Below are 19396 nucleotides of genomic sequence, written 5' to 3'. Positions count from 1 at the left end.
CCTAACATGAATGTGCAACTAATTTTGGCAATATTCAATGCATATATATGATCTAAGCATGAGAAATGAACACCTACAGCCAACTGGCATTTTTACAAATAGTTGGTATGCAAACTAACTGACTGATAAAAAATGATATTGAATTGCTCAAATGACACCAGCAACTATTATCTCCTTGATTGCAATGAAATTTCTAATACAATGCTCATGAAATATGGCCAATACTCTTGGCATTTATATGGATTACAAAATATGATAATGTTGGTATAATGCACACCTACAACTGAAACTTATAACACCTAAAATGCAATGCTAACATGAATGATAAACAAAGGAACCTGGAGAAATGATGATGCCTTAGAAAAGAGCTGATGAAAAAATCAAGTTTCAAGCAAAATGAACTTCTCTTAGGCCCAATCGATGCTTTCACCCAGCCGCCTGTGTTCTTGCCTAGCAATACTTCAGAAAAATAAATGCAACCTCTAAGCTCCTCGAATTTGTCCTTGAAATGATTGTCTCGACGATAGCAATTGAATGCAATAATATCAGAACCATCGGATACCTCTAAGTGAAGATATGAACAAAAATATGTTTCCAATGATGCCCCAGCAGCAGTATATCAGACTTCTAAATAAATTGTAGATGCTGCAAATCACCTCCTTAATTCAAATTCGTTGAAGACTATGAACTCCAAAAGTCTCCAAAGCAAACACCAATCAATATCATACAAAACTTGGCCAAAGGCCCCAAAGTTTTAACAAATGAAACACAAATGAAAGTTTGAAGTAACATTCTCCCCAGCTGCAATAATTCAAGTGATATTTCACACCCTCAAAATTGCCTACCAATTGAGAGTTTTCGTTCTCAATGGCCAATTGTGACTACTGCATAAACCCTAAGCTCCACAACCATCAAACATCAACATCAATAACAACAAATCTGCCTGCTAAGAATGAAGCCCAGAATGCCTATTTATTCTTTTTTCTCCACTTTCTCTAGAAACTTCTAGAACATTATTTTATTTATTAAGTGACTTTATAAAATATTTTATAACTCAAGTCACTTTATTAAATTTATTAAATATAAAGTTACATTTTAATATTTGTTTATTTGATAACTTTATAAATAATTAACTTAATACCACTTATTTATTTAACTAAAATAATTAATTAGTCATCCTCATAAAATATTCATTATTTTGAACAACTTAATTAATTTAATTAATTAAATCAAATTACCTCCAAAAAAAAGGGACATGACAATCGCCTCCTTGTAATGGATCGGCTAAAGCCTCTTAGCTGTCCTTATTACATTGAGCTCCACACTCATAGAAATGCAACAGCCCAGTATACAATTTTGACAACCCAGTGATCAAGACCAACTCCTACACTTGATGTCCTCTGCTGCTCCACTTTCTACTGCCGAAATCTGAATTCGCTAACCACTGCCTCGATCCCAAATTCCTGATTGCTCTGCCTTAGACTTCTGTCTTCAATTCTGACTGACTGCCTCATGGATTAATTTCGTGCTTCCTTTATAGTGGAATCCTTCCATCTAGCCGTTACACATTTGGGACCAAACCCATTTTAACTCCCCATGCAACACGCCCATTACATTAATGCTTGGACCTAAACTGCCCAAGTCAGCCACCAAGTGAACGTTGTTCAAGGATTTAATAGAAACCCCACAGGTCCTATCTTGCACATCAACACATCATCAAGCCATGGCGATCTCCACAATTAGCACATTGCCCATGGTGCGGACCTAAATCACCTCTGCTTCACAAAGAGTTACCAAGTCGGCCGTCCGAGTTGATAAACTTGGCCATCAAGTCGGCCTCAAAGTGCAGACCCCTTACAACCGTAAACAAAAAAACAACACATCAATAATCTGACCAATCATCGCAGGGAAAAAAATTTGCCACATTTCAAATATAAAAACGATTTAATTAAATATGACTTTATATTATCTGTCACAGCGTTACAAAGTAGCTGCCACAGAAATCAACCAGAACATCAAGAAATAAGTAAATATGATAATAATTGTTTCATCCAAAAGCTGCCCACTTTTAATTTTTTATGCCATCATACTCATAACTGCAGCTTCTGTAATTTTCTCCACATAAAGATATATGGCACAAAACTAATAATAATATCCACACAAACAATTAAAAACCAAATAAGGCAACTTCTTAAATATTGCAATACTGAGATAGAAAAAAAAGACCTAGGATGTGCAAGAGACAGGCAAGCAGCACAAATAGACAAGCAAGCAACTTAGGCAAAGACCTAAGTAGCTCAACCAGACGGCCAGGCCACACAACCAAGTAGCTCAAGCACACATCCAAGTAGCTCAAGCACCTCAAGCACATATCCAAGTAGCCCAAGCATGCAACCAAGTGGCCAAGTGAGTATCCAGATAGGTCAGCCACCCAACCAAGTGGCTCAAGCAGACAAGTAGTGAGCTCAATTCAAATCTCTATTACGTAAGAATAATCCTTTGAAATTTATATGACCTTGATCATCAACCTTTAAATCAGTAACAACATATTCAAGAAGTTCAAGAAGCAAACATAATCAAAAAAAACATTTAGAAACTATACTTCTGTATGGGGTCAGCAAGTTAACACAGACAAATCAGAAATTTACTTTTTCTAGCCTACAAAGCAGGTGGAAGTTGCTAATAAGCTGGATCAAAGGATTGTAACACTCCCACCCCCAGCAGGTATTTGGTCATCCCAACATTTAAAGACTCGAAGAACACCAATTTGTAATCCATTGTTAGAAATATGCACAACCAAGATGGTTATCTGGAATGTAAAATGCATGTCATAGCAGGCAGAATGTTAATGCTAAACTCTGTTGTATCTGCAATAATTATAAATTAATCATGGAATATAATAAAAATTAAATTTAAAACCTGAAAGTTAAAATTAATTAAAAACTCTAAGTGGTGTAAGACTATCATAGTAATGCCATAAAGCTTTAACTTTTAAAAAAAATTTATCTTTCTTCCATTCATGTCAGCACCTATACATCATACACTCTGAGTCATGAGTTTTAAAAGGTTCCTCTGTTACTATTTTGCCACTACAGCTCCTTTTTAATCTGAACCCATTTTTCACAAATCTCAAATATCCCTCTTTTGTTTACATTTTGTTTTACCCTAAGACTTCATCCAAAACAAAAGTTGAAACCATTTGGAAATAAAAACTGTCAGTTACTTCATGTGTCTCTTTCAAACTACTATCTTATATGACAGATGCCTATTATCCTCTTTTGACCTTTCGCAGATAATTTGGTTAGAATATAAATTCTCCACAGAAAGAAGAAAAAGGAAGATGTCAAAAATTGTGAGAGCAGGCACCGCTGGTAAACAACAGTGGCAGTGGAAAAAGCTTCAGTTGAACACCAGAAAATCATGCCCAGACACCCTTGGGGATGCCACTAATTAATTTTTCCCACAAAAACTCTTAATGAAATATTTCATCACTTTGAACCCTTTTTTGTGTTTTCCAAAGTTTCCTAAATTTCAAATTTATACGAAAAGCAATCGCAAACCCTGTGACTTCACCTATAACAGTATTTTATTCAAACAAAGCATATTTGCATCTACTTGTCTACTATATTTTCACAACTGTATTCTAATAGCATTTTAACACAACAGCAGCTATCTATTCTGTTTATCAGATCATATCTCTAATTTCAGCTCTAGACTAGCTCTTACATCAGCAGATTCCCCACTTCTAGCCAACAGTATACTCTGTTCCAAACAAAGACAACACTGAAAAAGTTTATGCTGCACTTGTTTAGTCCATTCAGGTGGTTATTTACACCAAAATGATCAAATGTATATAGAGACAGGTCTTAATTTGGCCATTGCTAATATTGTTTGAAATTTTCGAAGTCACATTACTATCTGTACTCTTCATTCTAGCTCCAACACTGAAGTTGATGGTGAAAATTCAAATGAATATTGTGGAAACGAACAAGTTAAACTTTAGATTTCACTATTGCAAGCTACTTACCATAAGTACTCTGCTCCAGTTCTGTTTTCTTTTCTTAATATCCAACAATGCAGCAGCCAAATTCAGACCTATGTCTCCATCTTTGTACTTAAGTTCTCTGCTCACAACCATCACAACAAATCTAAAACAGATTGAATATAAATTGACCAATAGTTAAACAACTCAGTAGTAGGAGTAAAAATTCATGAATAACCGTATGATAACCAGAAAGCCATTCTGTGTAAAAGCCTCCAAACATAAAAGCAAAAGATAAAAGAATAAGGCATCCAACTCTTACGTATTAACTGAGGGAAGATCTGCAGCATACTTCAGCATAAACTTTGGTATTGCTTTGCATACATCATCCCAAGCTTCCTAAAATAACTGCTTGAATTTCAGAATTTTATCACAATTCTCAAGCATTCCATCTTTGTGTAAACTAATACATGCAGCATATACCAATACATTGTTCTTTCAACTTAAACTCTTCATAAACAAGACCTAACTGCCTAACAAAATGAAAACAAAGCTCTATCTTAAAAAATAGCATTTCTAGCTCACATAGATTTATATGCTTCCATCAACTGTGTACTCTGCGAACAAAGATTATTAATGTAAAACTAATAACAATTGGTGACATGTTACACAAACCTGGCTCATATTCTTCATTAGTTCATTGCATAAGAAGCTCAATGGTTCGTGGTAAAAATGTTCCATGCATGCCATCTGCAGAATTCACAACAAAACAAGTCCAAGTTCTGCATGAGTCAAGACAACATATATTTGTATGACCCAACAGAATATAAACATCACAGTCGCTATATAAAAAGATATTAAATTCTGAAACTGACCTTCAGTGCCCTTAGAAAGAAGGTTGCAGTACCATCCTGCCTCAAGAAGTTTGTGTACAGAAACCTTGCAACCTTGAATCCAATATCAAATCCACAAAAGGATTCAATCAATATGGCAATGAGAAAAGCCTCGAGGCGCTCATGAGGATACTTTAAGTTAAACCTTTGAGGATTTAGATGTTGTATTGCACTTGAGGGCAGTAGTTTCCTTAAAGCATCAACAGTTGTTGCCATTCCCATTACAAGAACAACTGGTATCTGAACAACCCATTCACTGACACAAGAACATTAAAAACTCAAAAACTAGAAAACTGCCAACGCAAATAGACATTTCTATTAGTAACCAAGAAATCCATTGCAATTATAATGTACATGAACATACAATCTGAACCAATATTTATTTACAATCACTATGCATATGGACACTAGTATTATTCTCAATGCATTTTTTTATCTAGCTAATATTCAAAAAAGTCTTCAAAATGCTGCAAAAGAGGAATTGTAAACCCTCTTTAGAATGCTTAAAATGGGTGATTAAACTGATCGCATTCTTTTCCAAGAAGTAAATCAGATCTATCCCCAAAGTCATTTTCTATACAGCAAAACTCATTTATACCTCACGAATTTGCCTAAAGCATCGAGCAATGTTTTCAAGTTTCATGGCTTTTCACTCACAAATTGATGACTTGTTCCCCTGCAGGCAAGGTTTCATCATTATCTATTGTAAAACAAAAGCAGACAAAAATGTGATATTCAATTTAGGGTAGTCATTTTGGGATTAAAAGAATTTGTTTGAACCCTTTGCAACCTTCTTTTGACCCCAGCCGAGACTCTTTCACCACAGTTCCTGTTTGGGCCTGCCCTCCATACCTACGACTACGATTTTAGTATCATTCTAAGCTACAAATTAACAATTTGCAAGGAAAGCTTCTGCACACCTCAGATGATACTAAACACCAATTCCACACTACTACCACAAAGTTCTTCCAGTTTCAATGTAAACAAAGAATGGATAGTACCAGTCTCACATATTCAACTACATGAATATTCCTTCCAGGCATTGCAGGTGTTTTGAATATGTGCATTTTGCAGTACACGATTCAACGTTGATGAAGAAATTTTTCTCTTCAATAGCCGCCTAGTGGTAAAGGATCAAATCTCGCCATTCTTAGATTGATGCACAGCAAAGGTGTAACTGTGACTGTTCCATGTGTTTTATATGTATATGTATATGTATATGTATATGTATATGTTTATATGGGTATATATGTGTAAATGTGTGTGTATATGTGTATGTACATGCAGATACACATGCACATGCACATCCCCATGCATATGTACATATTTCATGCAATCTATTCATCTAATTAGAAAATAAATCCCAGAATCAATAATCAGAAAAACTCAATCAATTCAGAAAATTTGAATTCAAGCAAACAAGCCAGCAAGCAGTAAAAGATCAATTCAATCATTTAATCATCCGCCATTCAAACATAATTCATTCAAACACCCATCATGTATTCATCAATTATTCAAACATCAACCATTCAGCCATAAATAAAAATCAGAAATTCATTTCTTTAATGTGCCAAACTCATAAATTCATATCTCATGTGTCGATTCCTTCAGTAATAAATATAAAGCAGAAATTCATATCTCAAGTGTCAATTCATTCAGTAATAAATATAAACCTGAAATTCTTTAATGCATAATCCACTGAAACATCACATTGTCAGTTTTGAATTCTAGGTAGTATCTTACAAATTGGAAGGACAAAATCATTTTGGGTCCACAAGATTTGGATGGATGAAAACCCTTTCGTGATCTTATCAAGTTTGGAGAAAAACCCAAATCTTGGTCAAGGAGGACAAAAACCCTCCAAGATGGGCTAAGAGTTGAAAGGATGAAAAAGCTTTTATGCTCTTTGGCATACTAAGGACAAAAACCCTTGGTATTGTTACTGTTGACTGATTGACAAAAACCTCTAATTCAGCAGATTTGCCAGTATTTCTGGAGAATTCACAATAAGAATGACTACTATGCTATGATTTATTGGTCTGAATATTATAATAAATTCATAATAGTTGACAAAGACAATATCATCAGCGTTTCAAGGAAATGTATTGCAGAAACCCAAGATAAGATCTATTTTCAGAATTACTCATAGAATTAACAACTATAATATTATAATAAAATTTTATCATTTTTGATAAATTTGCATTTATAAGTATAATGCAGTTCTCATCTTTTGTTGCAATTACTGCTTTAGGGCAAAAATACAGAATATACCAAAAAGGGGCATTACAGACCAGAAGATTTGAGCCTCTGAAATTGGAAGGAGACTAAAACACTAAAACACACTTCCATTTGCAAGATCCATTGATTTAAGATCTATACAATAATTTCACCATCACTTAGGGCTAGATGTCTATTTTTGTTTGAGCCTTGAGAAACTTTGCATGATTCAGCTTATGAGTTTGGCTTTTAGTGACTCCTATTTCCTCTTCATGAGACTACTTCTTGCACATCCTCTCCATCAAAGCAAGCAATATAGATTGTTGCCTAGGAATTTTACCAACCAAACTAGTTACTCTCACTACATCATCTTCAAGCTTCTTGAAACTTACCTCATCATCATCTTCTTCCCTTGTGATAACTCTTCTTTGCCTTGTCCGCTCCCTAAAGCCAATGTCTTCATCTTAAGGTTCAACATCCACGGTCCTTTTTTCACTCATCTCACTTCTTCTAATACAACCTACTCTATAAAATTTTGAGATCATAGCTCAAGCTCTCGCCAACAATGGATTTAAAAGCTCTCTTCAATACAAACATTTAATCATTGTTTTACCTTTCAGCATAATATGTTAAAATTTTGTAGAATTTGACATAGACTCTAGAACTAATCTCTGCATATTAAGGTACAAGATTATCACTTCCACTTGACCTAGTGCATGATATACCACATCCACAATCCTCATTTCACTCATCTTAATTGTTCTAATACAATCTAAACTATAAAAGGTTGAAACTATGCTTCCACAAACAATAGATCTCAAAGTTGTTTTTGATACATTCACTCATTAAAACACCTTTTACCAAAATATGTTAGAGCAACGATTAAATTTTGTATACTCTCTAAGAGTATATAGAGTATATCTTTTACATAAACTCTTGCAGAGTTTCATTTCATGAAGAGGCACTAGCATTTATTTATTACTGCTTTATTCATCTTAGTTAAACATATGCTGGTTATGGAACATGAGATGTGATGAAAGCAAAAGACATTGTTGATCTGATTTGACATAATCAATGAAGTACTTAAATTTGCCAGGCTAGGTTGTTTCCCTCTTTGACAAGGTTTTTTCCCAAGATACATCATGAGCTCCTTGCATTATTTTTCTTTTACTTTTTATTTATCTTTTCTAGTTCAAACTTTTCACAAGTTTTGCTTCTATTGAAATTTCAAAACCAAACTACCATAGATACTTGTATGTGTAGTGTCATAAATTGTACGAATTGCTTAATTGTGTCCAATTCCCCACTTGGGTAGTGAATCATGGTGGAAATCCTAGCAATCATTATGCAAGCATGTCTCTGTGATGTCCGTTTAGGTATTTGTGGAGTGATGCTATTGCATCAACACTTAAAATCTCATTTCAAGAAGCATTTGTATCGTCAAGGTATAGGATATTTATGAAGCTTCTGCAATGTCAATTTGATTTCAAGGCTAGTTCCTAATACAGGTTCGATTGAAGCAAACCACTTTATCCCAACAATTTTCTAGTTTCATGTGTGCAAGTAACAAGTGGCAAAGTTTTGTATTTAGTTATAGGAAAACTCAACATCAAGGACGAGTCCAGACACCCCCTACACTCTAGGTCACTCCTGACATATTACATTAAATCGATGTTGTTGTATTGAATTAAATGAAGGAGATGAAAGCTCACTATATAGATTTAAAAAGGTGTCATTTTTATTATGAAACAATCATGAACTAGAGACGAAAACAGAAACAACCTAATAAGCTAAAGACTAACTAAGCTGACCATTAAAGGAACATTACAATATTCTAATATCTCTCCCTTAATGGTCATTGTCTAACTACCCTACAGAAGATTGTACTTGTCTTGTGGTCATAAATTTTGCATAACATTTTGCTATTGTTAAGACTGTCTATGGATCTGTAGAATGTCGATGACCTAGAGTAGTGGAAATCCATCTCATAAAAATAGAGAAGACAGTCCCCTTTTTCAATATGCTTAGCAACAAGAGAAAAGAGCATGTCCCTGCTCTACCACTAAGATGACTCTGCCACTAACTTTCCTAGAACTATAGAACTTCTAGCCTAAAATCATTCAAAAACTGTCGAACCTAATGTCGGATAACAAAACTGACTACCTCTGTAAACAGAGGCACGCAATGCGAACAGCTGCCACAATTTTGAGGAAAACTCGGCAAACCCTTCAAATTATTGCAAATGAGTAGATTCCACCAAAACAAACTGCGAGATACCATGATTTGAAGTAAATGAGGCATTGTTTTTCGAGAAAAAACAATAAAAACCTTAAAATAAGAATCCTGACAAAAAATTGCACAAAAACTTTGTGAAATTATAGTAAGCAAAAATGAATTTTGAGCGAAAAAATCATACATAATTTTTGAGGTGAAAAATTGATCAAAATCAAAAAATAAAATCTAAGACATGGATCAAACTTTCAAAGAATAAAAAACTACGGTAAAATCCAACAAAAAAATTTTGAGGAAAAAATTAGTAAAACCCAACAAATAATTTTTAAGGAAAAATTATTAAAACCTAACAGATAATTTTTTAGGAAAAACTCATTAATACTTAAGTTACCAATTCGGATGCGGATTCTAGAAGTGGATACAGGATGCAGGCAAACCAAAAAAATTGGATGCGGATGCGAGAGGAAGCGTATGTATATGTATATGTATATATGTATATTGTAATGTTCCCTTTTTGGGACACTAGAAAGTTAAAGACATTCGTATAAAACTAAAATTGACTTTTAGAGCGTGGACCCAAATTATAAAAGGTCAATTTAATATCATAAAGTGGGCTAAAAATGACAATGAGAGATAAGACGAAAAGCTAGGAAAGGAGTCAAAGAGTCATTGTTGTGAGAATAAAAGAAGAGACTCATTCATTTGGGCATGCTTCATTTATGACTTAGATTTTAATTCTCTCTTGCAAGAGTTATTCGAAAAGCTTTAGCTTTCAGCCAGTGTGAAGATGTAGCCGCTCATGCCAGAAAACAGTGGACGCAAACCCATTGTCTGTGAAGACGTCACTTCAGGTGTCTCGTATGCGCTTACAGGTTCTTCTCTTAGTGCTCCAATCTAACTTTAAAACTATGTTTAAGATTGGATTTTGAATGCTAGTTATTGTATTGTTGTTGTATAATGCAATAACATGTCTTGAGGAATTTTATGAGAGTTTACGGATTTTATACTATTGATATGTAATGCATTTTCATATGCTTGAATCCTAAATATTTTGGAATATCTACTAGTTTCTATTGTTGTTTTGTAATACATCTGCCTATGTTTAAGATCTGAATATACTTTAAGGGAAAAATTGAGTCAATATTGGTTTGGGATATTTCATATATGTATATATGTATATGTATATACAAAGAAATGCAAGAAATATACAAAAACAAATCATTTGATAGAATGACTATGATACTTCACCCTTTATCAAAATTGAAGATATTTCAAAATTCATATGATATATCAATATGTGCTTGTTCAACATTAGAGTTTAATCTTAAACAATAAGTTCCAATAGGTCATGTTCAAGATCCCAACAAAATAATAACTTAGTTCATGATTGAAAATTCAATCAACTAATATGCATCATAGTCTAAGTCATAAGGATTTGCATGAAAATCCACATTCTCATCATCATCTCCAACTACTGAAACATCATTAGAGCACATGCAAATAAAACTAACTTAAGTTCAAGCATTTTTTATTAGTTATCTTAATGTTGGGCCCGTGGATTCCTCTAGATGCGTCTAGATTCCCAGTGGATTTTGGCTAGAAGCCAGCCACAGGGCTCTGTATGCATCAAGAAGCCATATCCAAGAGCCACAAGCCTCCGAATGCGTCAGGAAGCCAAATAGTGGCTTGTTGACGCATTCGGAGGAATGTAGCTAGCTTCCAGCTACCAGCTAGAATCCACAGGGAATCTAGATCCATCCAAAATTTGAACATATTCGCCTTTGAAACCACCTAATCTAGGTACGAATCAATATCTTAGATTAAAATCCATTAGAGAAACCTTCATGTGACAAACCATGAGATTTTGTGTGGTAAACAACATATGCAAGCAACATGCAACCTGAAAAAAGCACATGCAAGCAACCGCAACTCAAAAAAAGCAAATGCAAGCAACATGCAACTCACAAAATGGACGTGCAAGAACACGCAACTCACAAAATAGTACTGCCACCTTCGATAAATCAAAGATTTTTGCTCAAACCAAGAAATTGTGTGATCAAAACCCTCGACCATGCTCACAATTTTCAGCAAAAACCTTCGAAGAGGAACCACGAAATTTTCATAGAATACCTCAAACAATGTTTATTTTAAAAACTCAAAAAAAAAAATTGGAAACACTTATTTTAATAAACTAAAAATTGTATTTTGGTAAAATAAAGACTAACTAAAGAAACATTACAATATTATAATTTAACATGCATTTCAAGCTAAAACTTGGAGTGTGGGTTAGTCCTTGTGTTGGCTTCTCAACTCTAGTTTCAGAATTGGATCTTTCAGTCTATTGTTTCCTTTGTATGAAACAAAGCTCCTCTTGCTCTCTATCTAACATTTTCTCAATCCTCTTACACAATCAGCAGCCCATATAGCAAAAGAAAACTCTTACACTTGTTCAGCACTTTAGTCTTCTTAAGGGTAGTGGGTTATTTTACTTCCTAATGTATTGAAAGCACTTTAGGTGGAACCCTCCTAGTTTAATTATCCACCCTAGGGATTGTCCCTTGCATCCCTATTTTCTTTTATCGCAGTATGGTTAGGAATTTATTATTCAGGGATCCTCTACATCACAATGCTAGCCATCCTACTCCTACAATCTTTGTATTAAACCAGAAAGAAAACAGTCCTAATCAGATGGAATTCAGTACTCAATAGCTCATTCCTAAGGCTTTTAAAGCAAGTGGCCTAGCCCCAAGCTTATTTGATTAGACCTGTGTGATTTTATTCAAGCACACCTAAACCATGTCAGCTAACAATACAATTACAAGATGTCTTAATGATTCGTTAACATTGAAGACCTTGTGCTTAAAATTGACAGCCTAATCAATAAACAAGGCAACAAAGGCCGAAATCTTAAAACAGATTGAAAGGTTCTTATATTGTCAAGGAAGATATTAGCAACACTACTTTCTTCTTGTGTACTCAAGAAATGTTTTGTTTAAAAATTCAAAAAAGTTACCTTTCCCAAGACACCTTCTAGCGCTATAGAGTCATTTAACTTTCCCCAATGCATGTTGGGTGTTAGATTTGAATTTCACACTACCTTCTGATTACCACAAATGATGCCCCAAATTCTTTAGGGTTAAAGAAATCTAGACAGTGGCTTTAGTGGCATATACTCGCTCATCCATGATGAATTAATATAATATTAATCCATGACTAGATCTGGATTTAATCATACCAACCATTATGATATAAACAATGTACATATCATCCACTTTCCTATATGTGTGTATTTGGTCTACACAATCAGATTTCTATATCAACGACTAATAAGCATTGTGGATCAAGGACCCTATACATCCCAATCATTAATAATTGAGGTGATTCTATTTCCAACTGGCCAAATTAAGATTTCATATTTGAACTACAAAAGTCTTAATATGGTACCTTAACATAACAATAAATTCTGCTAGTACAGCAGAATTGCAGCGTTCCACATCCTCAATAATAATGACAACAGGATGATTTCTATTACTTGGCTCCTGATGCCAAGAGGCCAATATGTCCATATCTGGTGTCTGTTGCAAAAACAAAAAGAACTGTCAAAAACTCTTTAAAGGAACCATAATACATATAATAATTGTCAATAAAATATGATATTCTTAAAGGATATTTACATAAACATAAAAAGGAAACAACAGGCTTGCAAGGGCTGATCATAACTGTCTGGATACGTACACTATGTTGTATTCAGAGGATGCAAACATGAATAGGAAATAACAGACTTACATTAGGGCTGATCATGACCATCTGTCTCAATAGACTCTGAACACAACCTCCAACACCAATCTTGGATGAAAATTGTTGTGGTCTCAAGTTAGCAACATGGCAATTATTAGAATTCAAATAAGAACCAAGCTCTTTAAAAGTTCTTTGGTCATCTACGAACTCCACATTTCCTACACACACATACCACAAAATATGCAGATATCAGGTCCATAACAGTACCAGACTGCTTTAAAATAGCAAATTGAATATAACTACTTTCTACTTGAGAATAATGATCTATTGTGGATATAAATATATACAGTGTATGTAGATGGTCGTGCCAGAATAAATTATTTGTAGCAACTTACTAATGAAAACTAATGCAGTGGGAAGCTTCTTGACAACTAAATTACTCTGGGTGCAATTTGTGATTTTATCTCCAGCAGATAGATACAACTTAGACTGCAGATCAGAAGAGAATGAATTGTAGATCCACCGCTGAATTTCTTCAAATATATGCATATTTTGCTCAACAACAACATCCTAAACAGAAGAACCAGAAACGAGTTAATTGTGTTAAAAGTAAAACAGCCAACAACAATCCAGTTCAAGGGCTAAGTGCAAAAAGAGTACAATTGAGTAAAGTATGATGGGTAATTTTACAAAGTTTGACAGAACCTGAAAAGGCAATGCAAACAATATTCGAACTTGTTAAGGGATAACAAAGGTTCTTGGCTAGAGCATTTTCAATTCTAATTCCAGGAGCAACTAATTATTAGGTGTAAGGTCACTGCTCTGAATAAAGCCTTGAGATAGTTTTATCTACTGATAAGAAGTTGTTAGGAAGAAGAATTCTGGATTTCTTATTAAGACTATCACAGGACAGATAATTGTATAGCTCATTATTTTGGAAATAAAAAGTTTTTACCAGAATTTTGAAATATGAATCTTCAAAGACTGCATTTTAAAATTTGTTTTTATGGCAGAATACAGATGCTGAAACTCAAATCTAATTACACCAAAAATAAAAGCAGTGCATGACCTTGTCAAAACAGTATATGTCCTTACATGAGAAGCACTCCAAAAAATTTAAGACCACTAACTCAAAACAGTGTATGCCCTTGTACCATTATGTCTTGCCGTATATATGAGAATTAACCTTCTCTAAACATAGCTAACATTTGCTTCACCACAAAGCAACTTAAAAGCAATTGCTCTTCTCTTCATCCCAAATATATCTAAAGACGACAATTTTTCGGTTGAATAAAGAATGATCTATTAATAAATTAAAATTACTTTTGCTTCATGACAAAGCAATCTACATAAAACTAAGCTTTGCTGGGTCAGAGATTTCTGCATTACATCTATCGTCTTTGAATGGATTTATTTGTTTCAATTCCCCAAAGTAAACAACGCCTTATCTCTTAACAATGCAAACAACCAAACTAGCAACGATTTTATCTCTAATATATGTCTATGTTACCCTAAGTTCAATGACAGGGTGATGGGAAACAGGTTTTTGGTACAGTTTTTTTTTTCCAGAGCAAGGGACAGCAGGGGGCAGCCATATGTATGTGTGTGTGTGTATTAAAAATAAGGGAAACTTAAAATATACAATGAAATCTGAAATTTAAAATATTCTCATATGATATAACCAAGGTCATTGGGTGACGGGGAGACTTGGAGGTCTCCAGTACTGGTGGTGGTACCAGTATGGCAATTTTTCAAAAATAGGAGACAGAGGTACTTGGAGACGCCAATTTATTTTTTTAATAGTTTAAAGAGTCTAATACTAAATACAAAATTTGAAAATAATAGTACTATAAAACTAAAAGACTAAAGTAAATAATAATAGTAATGTCACATTAATATAGAGTCAAATATTTCAAAACTCACATAATCACAATATTGTATCTCATAGACATACTTGTTTTTTCGAATATTGCATATGATCATCATCATATCAGATTGATAATCGCTGAGATTATGATTACATATTCAAATTTTAAATTCAAAAAAGTATAGTTTGATGCTAAATTGCCGATATGCAAACAAAAATGAACAAACTTAGTACAATAAACAAAAAACAGAAATCTATCTAGTACTAGTATGTTGATGGTACTATCATCTACTCCACAAGGTTGTGATCATCCATCTCAAGGTCTTCAGCTGTCATGCTCTCCAAAAAACCATCTGTCCAACTTAGGTTCCTCTGATGGTAGTAAAACTGGGGGCAATTCATTAAGGGCACATTTGGCGAGCGGAATAGGAATACGTATTCTGGAATAGAAAATGGGGCTACGTATTCCTGTTCTCCGTTTTGTTCAGCCAATATTTGATGGGAATTCGCGGACCCCAAAATTTATGTTTTCTAAAATTAAAAAAAGTGGAATAGGAATACGTATTCCAATAACACCTATTTGGGTGGAATTGCCAAACCCCATTTTTGGGCCAAAATTGGAATACGTATTCCTATTTTACTTCGTATTCCAATTCCGTTTTGGTGCATCCAAACAAGGAATTCAAAATTTTTGGAATACGTATTCCTATTCCGCTCGCCAAACGGGCCCTAAGGCCATTTGGTTCAACTACTTCTTCCACCATGGCTGCAACATCTCCATCATATGCAATTTGATCCCATTTTGCTGAGGTACCTTCTATATATGTAGGATCAACACAAGAGAGAAGGTAGAGTGTTCTATGAATGTACACCAAGTTCTCTGCTTTCTTTGACCCCAATCGGTTCCTCTTCAATGAATGAATAAAACCATAAGTGCTCTAGTTCCTCTCACAAGTTGAAGAATTGGCCACTTGTGACAACAATCTTATTGCAAATGATTGCAACTCAGGAGTATCACCTCCATGGTTTCACCACCATTCTATAGGGCCTTTCTTTTCTTGCATATCATATAAAGTTGTTGAAGCAAAATTACCCTATCCACGTGAAAAACTTATTCCATTGACTCCTTATAACCGAAGTCTCATCATGTTGACCATAAATCTTTTTTATTGCAGCCCAAAATCCCTTCATTACCTCTCTATCCTCATGTGGGGCCCTCTTCTTGGTCTCTTCTGTATTATACCATCTAGGATTTAAGGCATATGCAATACAATGAAGGGGTTTGTTCAACTTATTCCATCTTCCATGGAGTTTATCTTCTATTAAAGGATATAAAGGGGGATCTCTAGCATTTGTTATTGTCTTCATTCTTTCACACACGGATTCCATTTCCTCATAAATCTCCCCCAAACATAGCCTATTTGAGTCTGCAAATTTGATCGCCTCACAAATGGACCTAATAAATGCCACAACAAATCTAACATCAGCTCAAAAGTGATCATCAAGAACCAAACTTCTCACCTCAACTGTAGTGTCTGATTTAGACCGTCTCCAAGAAGCCCATGCATCACTAACCATTGTGGAACACAAAGCTACTTTGACTTCACAAAGGCGGTCAAGAAGAATAAAATAAGATGCAAACCTTGTATCAGCTGTTTTCAAAAGTTCCATTCTCGCAAATTTCTAACGTTTTTAAAGTTACTAATTTATTCAATAAAATATTTATTATTAAAATATTTTAAATGATTTAATCATTTAAAGTGTTAGTGGTCTTAATTTTTTCATTAAAAACATTAAAATGAGGGCTAAAATATATAAAATTATTTAATATTATATTTTAAATTTATATTTTATCAGGAGACTTTGGGGAGACTTCACCTTTTGGATTAGGAGGCTGGGAGACTTCAGGAGACTTTGCCATGAAGTCTCCAACCTTTTTTGAGGTCTCCGGAGATGCAAAAAGTCTTTGAGACGCGTCTCGGTCTCCCAGACGGGACTTATAGGGAGGAGATGGGTCTCCCAATAACCATGGATATAACATAATAATAGTCATCAAAGCAACATAAAAACAGTGATAAATCTAAAATCGATGTCTCTCTGCAAATGTAACATATCTTTCACACTTGATCATGCATGGATGTCAACTTACAACATGACCATGTACAAATGAAGCAAATAAATCACTAATCCACTTTCTACAATGAAAAATGTAATGGTAGGCCTCTCTAGCACACAACCATCCTGAAACAACAATGTTTGGTCTCCCTAAAGGAAAAGATTGTTTATTAACTATTGCGATGCTTGTCAATTCTGGTTTACTGGTCATAACCTGCTTGTTCATGTGGAATGTATAACTTATATTCACTTATTTTTTCTTCTCCTCATCTCTTGGTCATTTATAGTAGACTAAACATACTTGTAAAGTTCACCAAAATCAGAAAGGGAAATTTGAATTGTTTCTGGGCATTGTAAACTGTTTCTTGACATGTGGAGAAACCACTACTTCGCACAATAATATTCAGAGAAAGAATAAGTTGGGTGTCAGATTGGAGATGGTTGATATCTCTTATCTCCATTGATTTTCTGATTTGTGTCTTTCTGATCCTTGGAATGTGTGAAGATTAATATCATAAAAATGGTGTGCTTTATGGATTCTGCCATGGGCAATGAGTGTCCAGTTTTGGCTTTTCCAGATTTCTCTCAGCCCTCTGTGTTGGAATGTGATGCATTAGGAGATGGTATTGGAGCAATTCTTATGCAAAATCGTCATATTATTGCCTACGGGAGTAGGAAGCTAAGAGATAATGAGAGACTTTATTCCACCTATGACAAGGAGATGTTTTGCATCATGCATGCATGGGCGAAGTTTTGTCATTACAACTTAGGTGGGAAGTTTGTGGCAAGGACCAGCCACAACAGTCTGCAATACTTCTTGGAACAAAAGGAGCTTAATGTGTGTATAAATGGTTTAGAAAGATATAAGCATATGATTTTGACATCAAGTATGCCAAATGGAAGAAAAACGTTGTTTCTGATGCACTTTCAAGGAGACATATAGCTGCTGCCTTATGTTCCTTGAGTGAGATTTCAGCAGATTAAAAGTCTGAACTATTGGATGAGTATTTCAAGAATTATTTTGCATGTGAGATTACAGATGGCTTGGTTCCAGATGACAGGTATACAAAGATTGATGATGTTATACACTATAAGAACAAAATTTTACTTGGTTCCTATATCAAAACATGAGGAGAATTTGCACGCCATCCATGACAGATCACTAGCAGGGCATTAAGCATAGCTTTGAGACATATAGGCAGATTGGATAGGGTTCTTGTGGAAGGGCCTCAAGGAGATGTCTTGCGTCATGTGCAAGTGTGACTTGTCACTCAAATCAGTCAAAGCACACTTTCCCAACAGGTCTTCTATAGCCATTACCCATTCTATAGAAAAGGTGGGAATGTATATCTACAGCTTCCATTACAAGTCTTCTGAGAGTTCAAGGAAAAGATTGTGTTTATGTGGTTTTGGATAGAATTGACAAAGTATACACATATGCTTCCCATTATAGTCAACTTCACAACATCTTAGGTAGCCAAGTTATTCTTTAGTGAGGTATTCAAACCAATGGGCTTCCCAGGACTATTGCTAATGATTCTAACAAAAAATTCATGGGTATCTTTTGGCAACGGTTATTTTGGTTAGCAAGTACAAAGTTGACCCCTAGCACCAAGTACCACCCTCAAACAAATGGACAGATAAAGGTAGTAAATAAATGGATTGAGGGTTATTTGTGCATACTATGTCTTGGGGCAGCAGAGAGCATGGGTGCATTGGTTGTATTTGAGTGCGTATTATTATGACACTACATACCATATGTCCATTGGTATGACTCCCTTCCAAACCTTATATAGTTATAATGCACTATCATTTTTAAATTTGGTGTTGGGTGACAATAAAGCACCTAGAGATCATGATATATTACAGGAATGTCCAGATATCCTGATGCCACTTAAAAATATTAGTCAACATGCACAAAATCAGTCAAAAGATGTATGCGGACCAAAACAAGACAGAGAAGTCATTTGAAGTTGGAGACATGCTCTTCTTGTGCCTTCAATCTTATAGACAAAGTACACTTAAGAGGAGTCGAGCAGAGGAACTCAAGCCAAGGTTTTACAAGCCATAGAGAGTACTGAGGAGGATTAGAGAGGTGGCCTATGAGCTTGAGTTACCTTGAGTTACCTTTTGAGAGCAAGAGACATAACATATTTCATGTGTTGTGCTTGAAAAAGGCCTTGGGGCAGCATATTCTATCTTCAATTGAGTTACCTCCACTAGATGAGAAAGGAAGACTAGTTCTGATTCTTGTTGAGATTTTAGACATATGGGAGAGCAGGTTGAGGAACTGAGTAATCAGGGAATAGTGTAGTTGTAGGGATTTACTCTTAGAGGATTCCACATGGGAAG

At 34.8% G+C, this 19396-nt stretch overlaps 1 protein-coding gene across 2 annotated transcripts in view; it reads right to left on the bottom strand.

The window, feature by feature from the left end:
* ORC3 (origin recognition complex subunit 3) overlaps window positions 1–19396 on the bottom strand; it is a 203952-nt gene that overhangs the window by 146085 nt on the left and 38471 nt on the right. For both annotated transcript variants that reach the window (XM_089809069.1, XM_089809070.1), the window contains exons 3-9: window positions 13458–13632; window positions 13111–13280; window positions 12769–12899; window positions 4858–5131; window positions 4658–4732; window positions 4305–4381; window positions 4028–4124 (exon numbers count right to left, since the gene is read on the bottom strand). In XM_089809069.1, coding sequence (XP_089665195.1) covers window positions 4028–4124; window positions 4305–4381; window positions 4658–4732; window positions 4858–5131; window positions 12769–12899; window positions 13111–13280; window positions 13458–13632 — 999 coding nt within the window. The remainder of the gene's footprint in view (window positions 1–4027; window positions 4125–4304; window positions 4382–4657; window positions 4733–4857; window positions 5132–12768; window positions 12900–13110; window positions 13281–13457; window positions 13633–19396) is intronic.

The sequence above is a fragment of the Cupressus sempervirens genome, chromosome 11, assembly GCF_028749045.1.
Source record: "Cupressus sempervirens isolate cs-2001-9-10 chromosome 11, ASM2874904v1, whole genome shotgun sequence".
NCBI classification, from domain to species: domain Eukaryota; kingdom Viridiplantae; phylum Streptophyta; class Pinopsida; order Cupressales; family Cupressaceae; genus Cupressus; species Cupressus sempervirens.
Note: the sequence above shows the minus strand (reverse complement) of the source record. Positions and strands in the feature narration are given on the sequence as shown.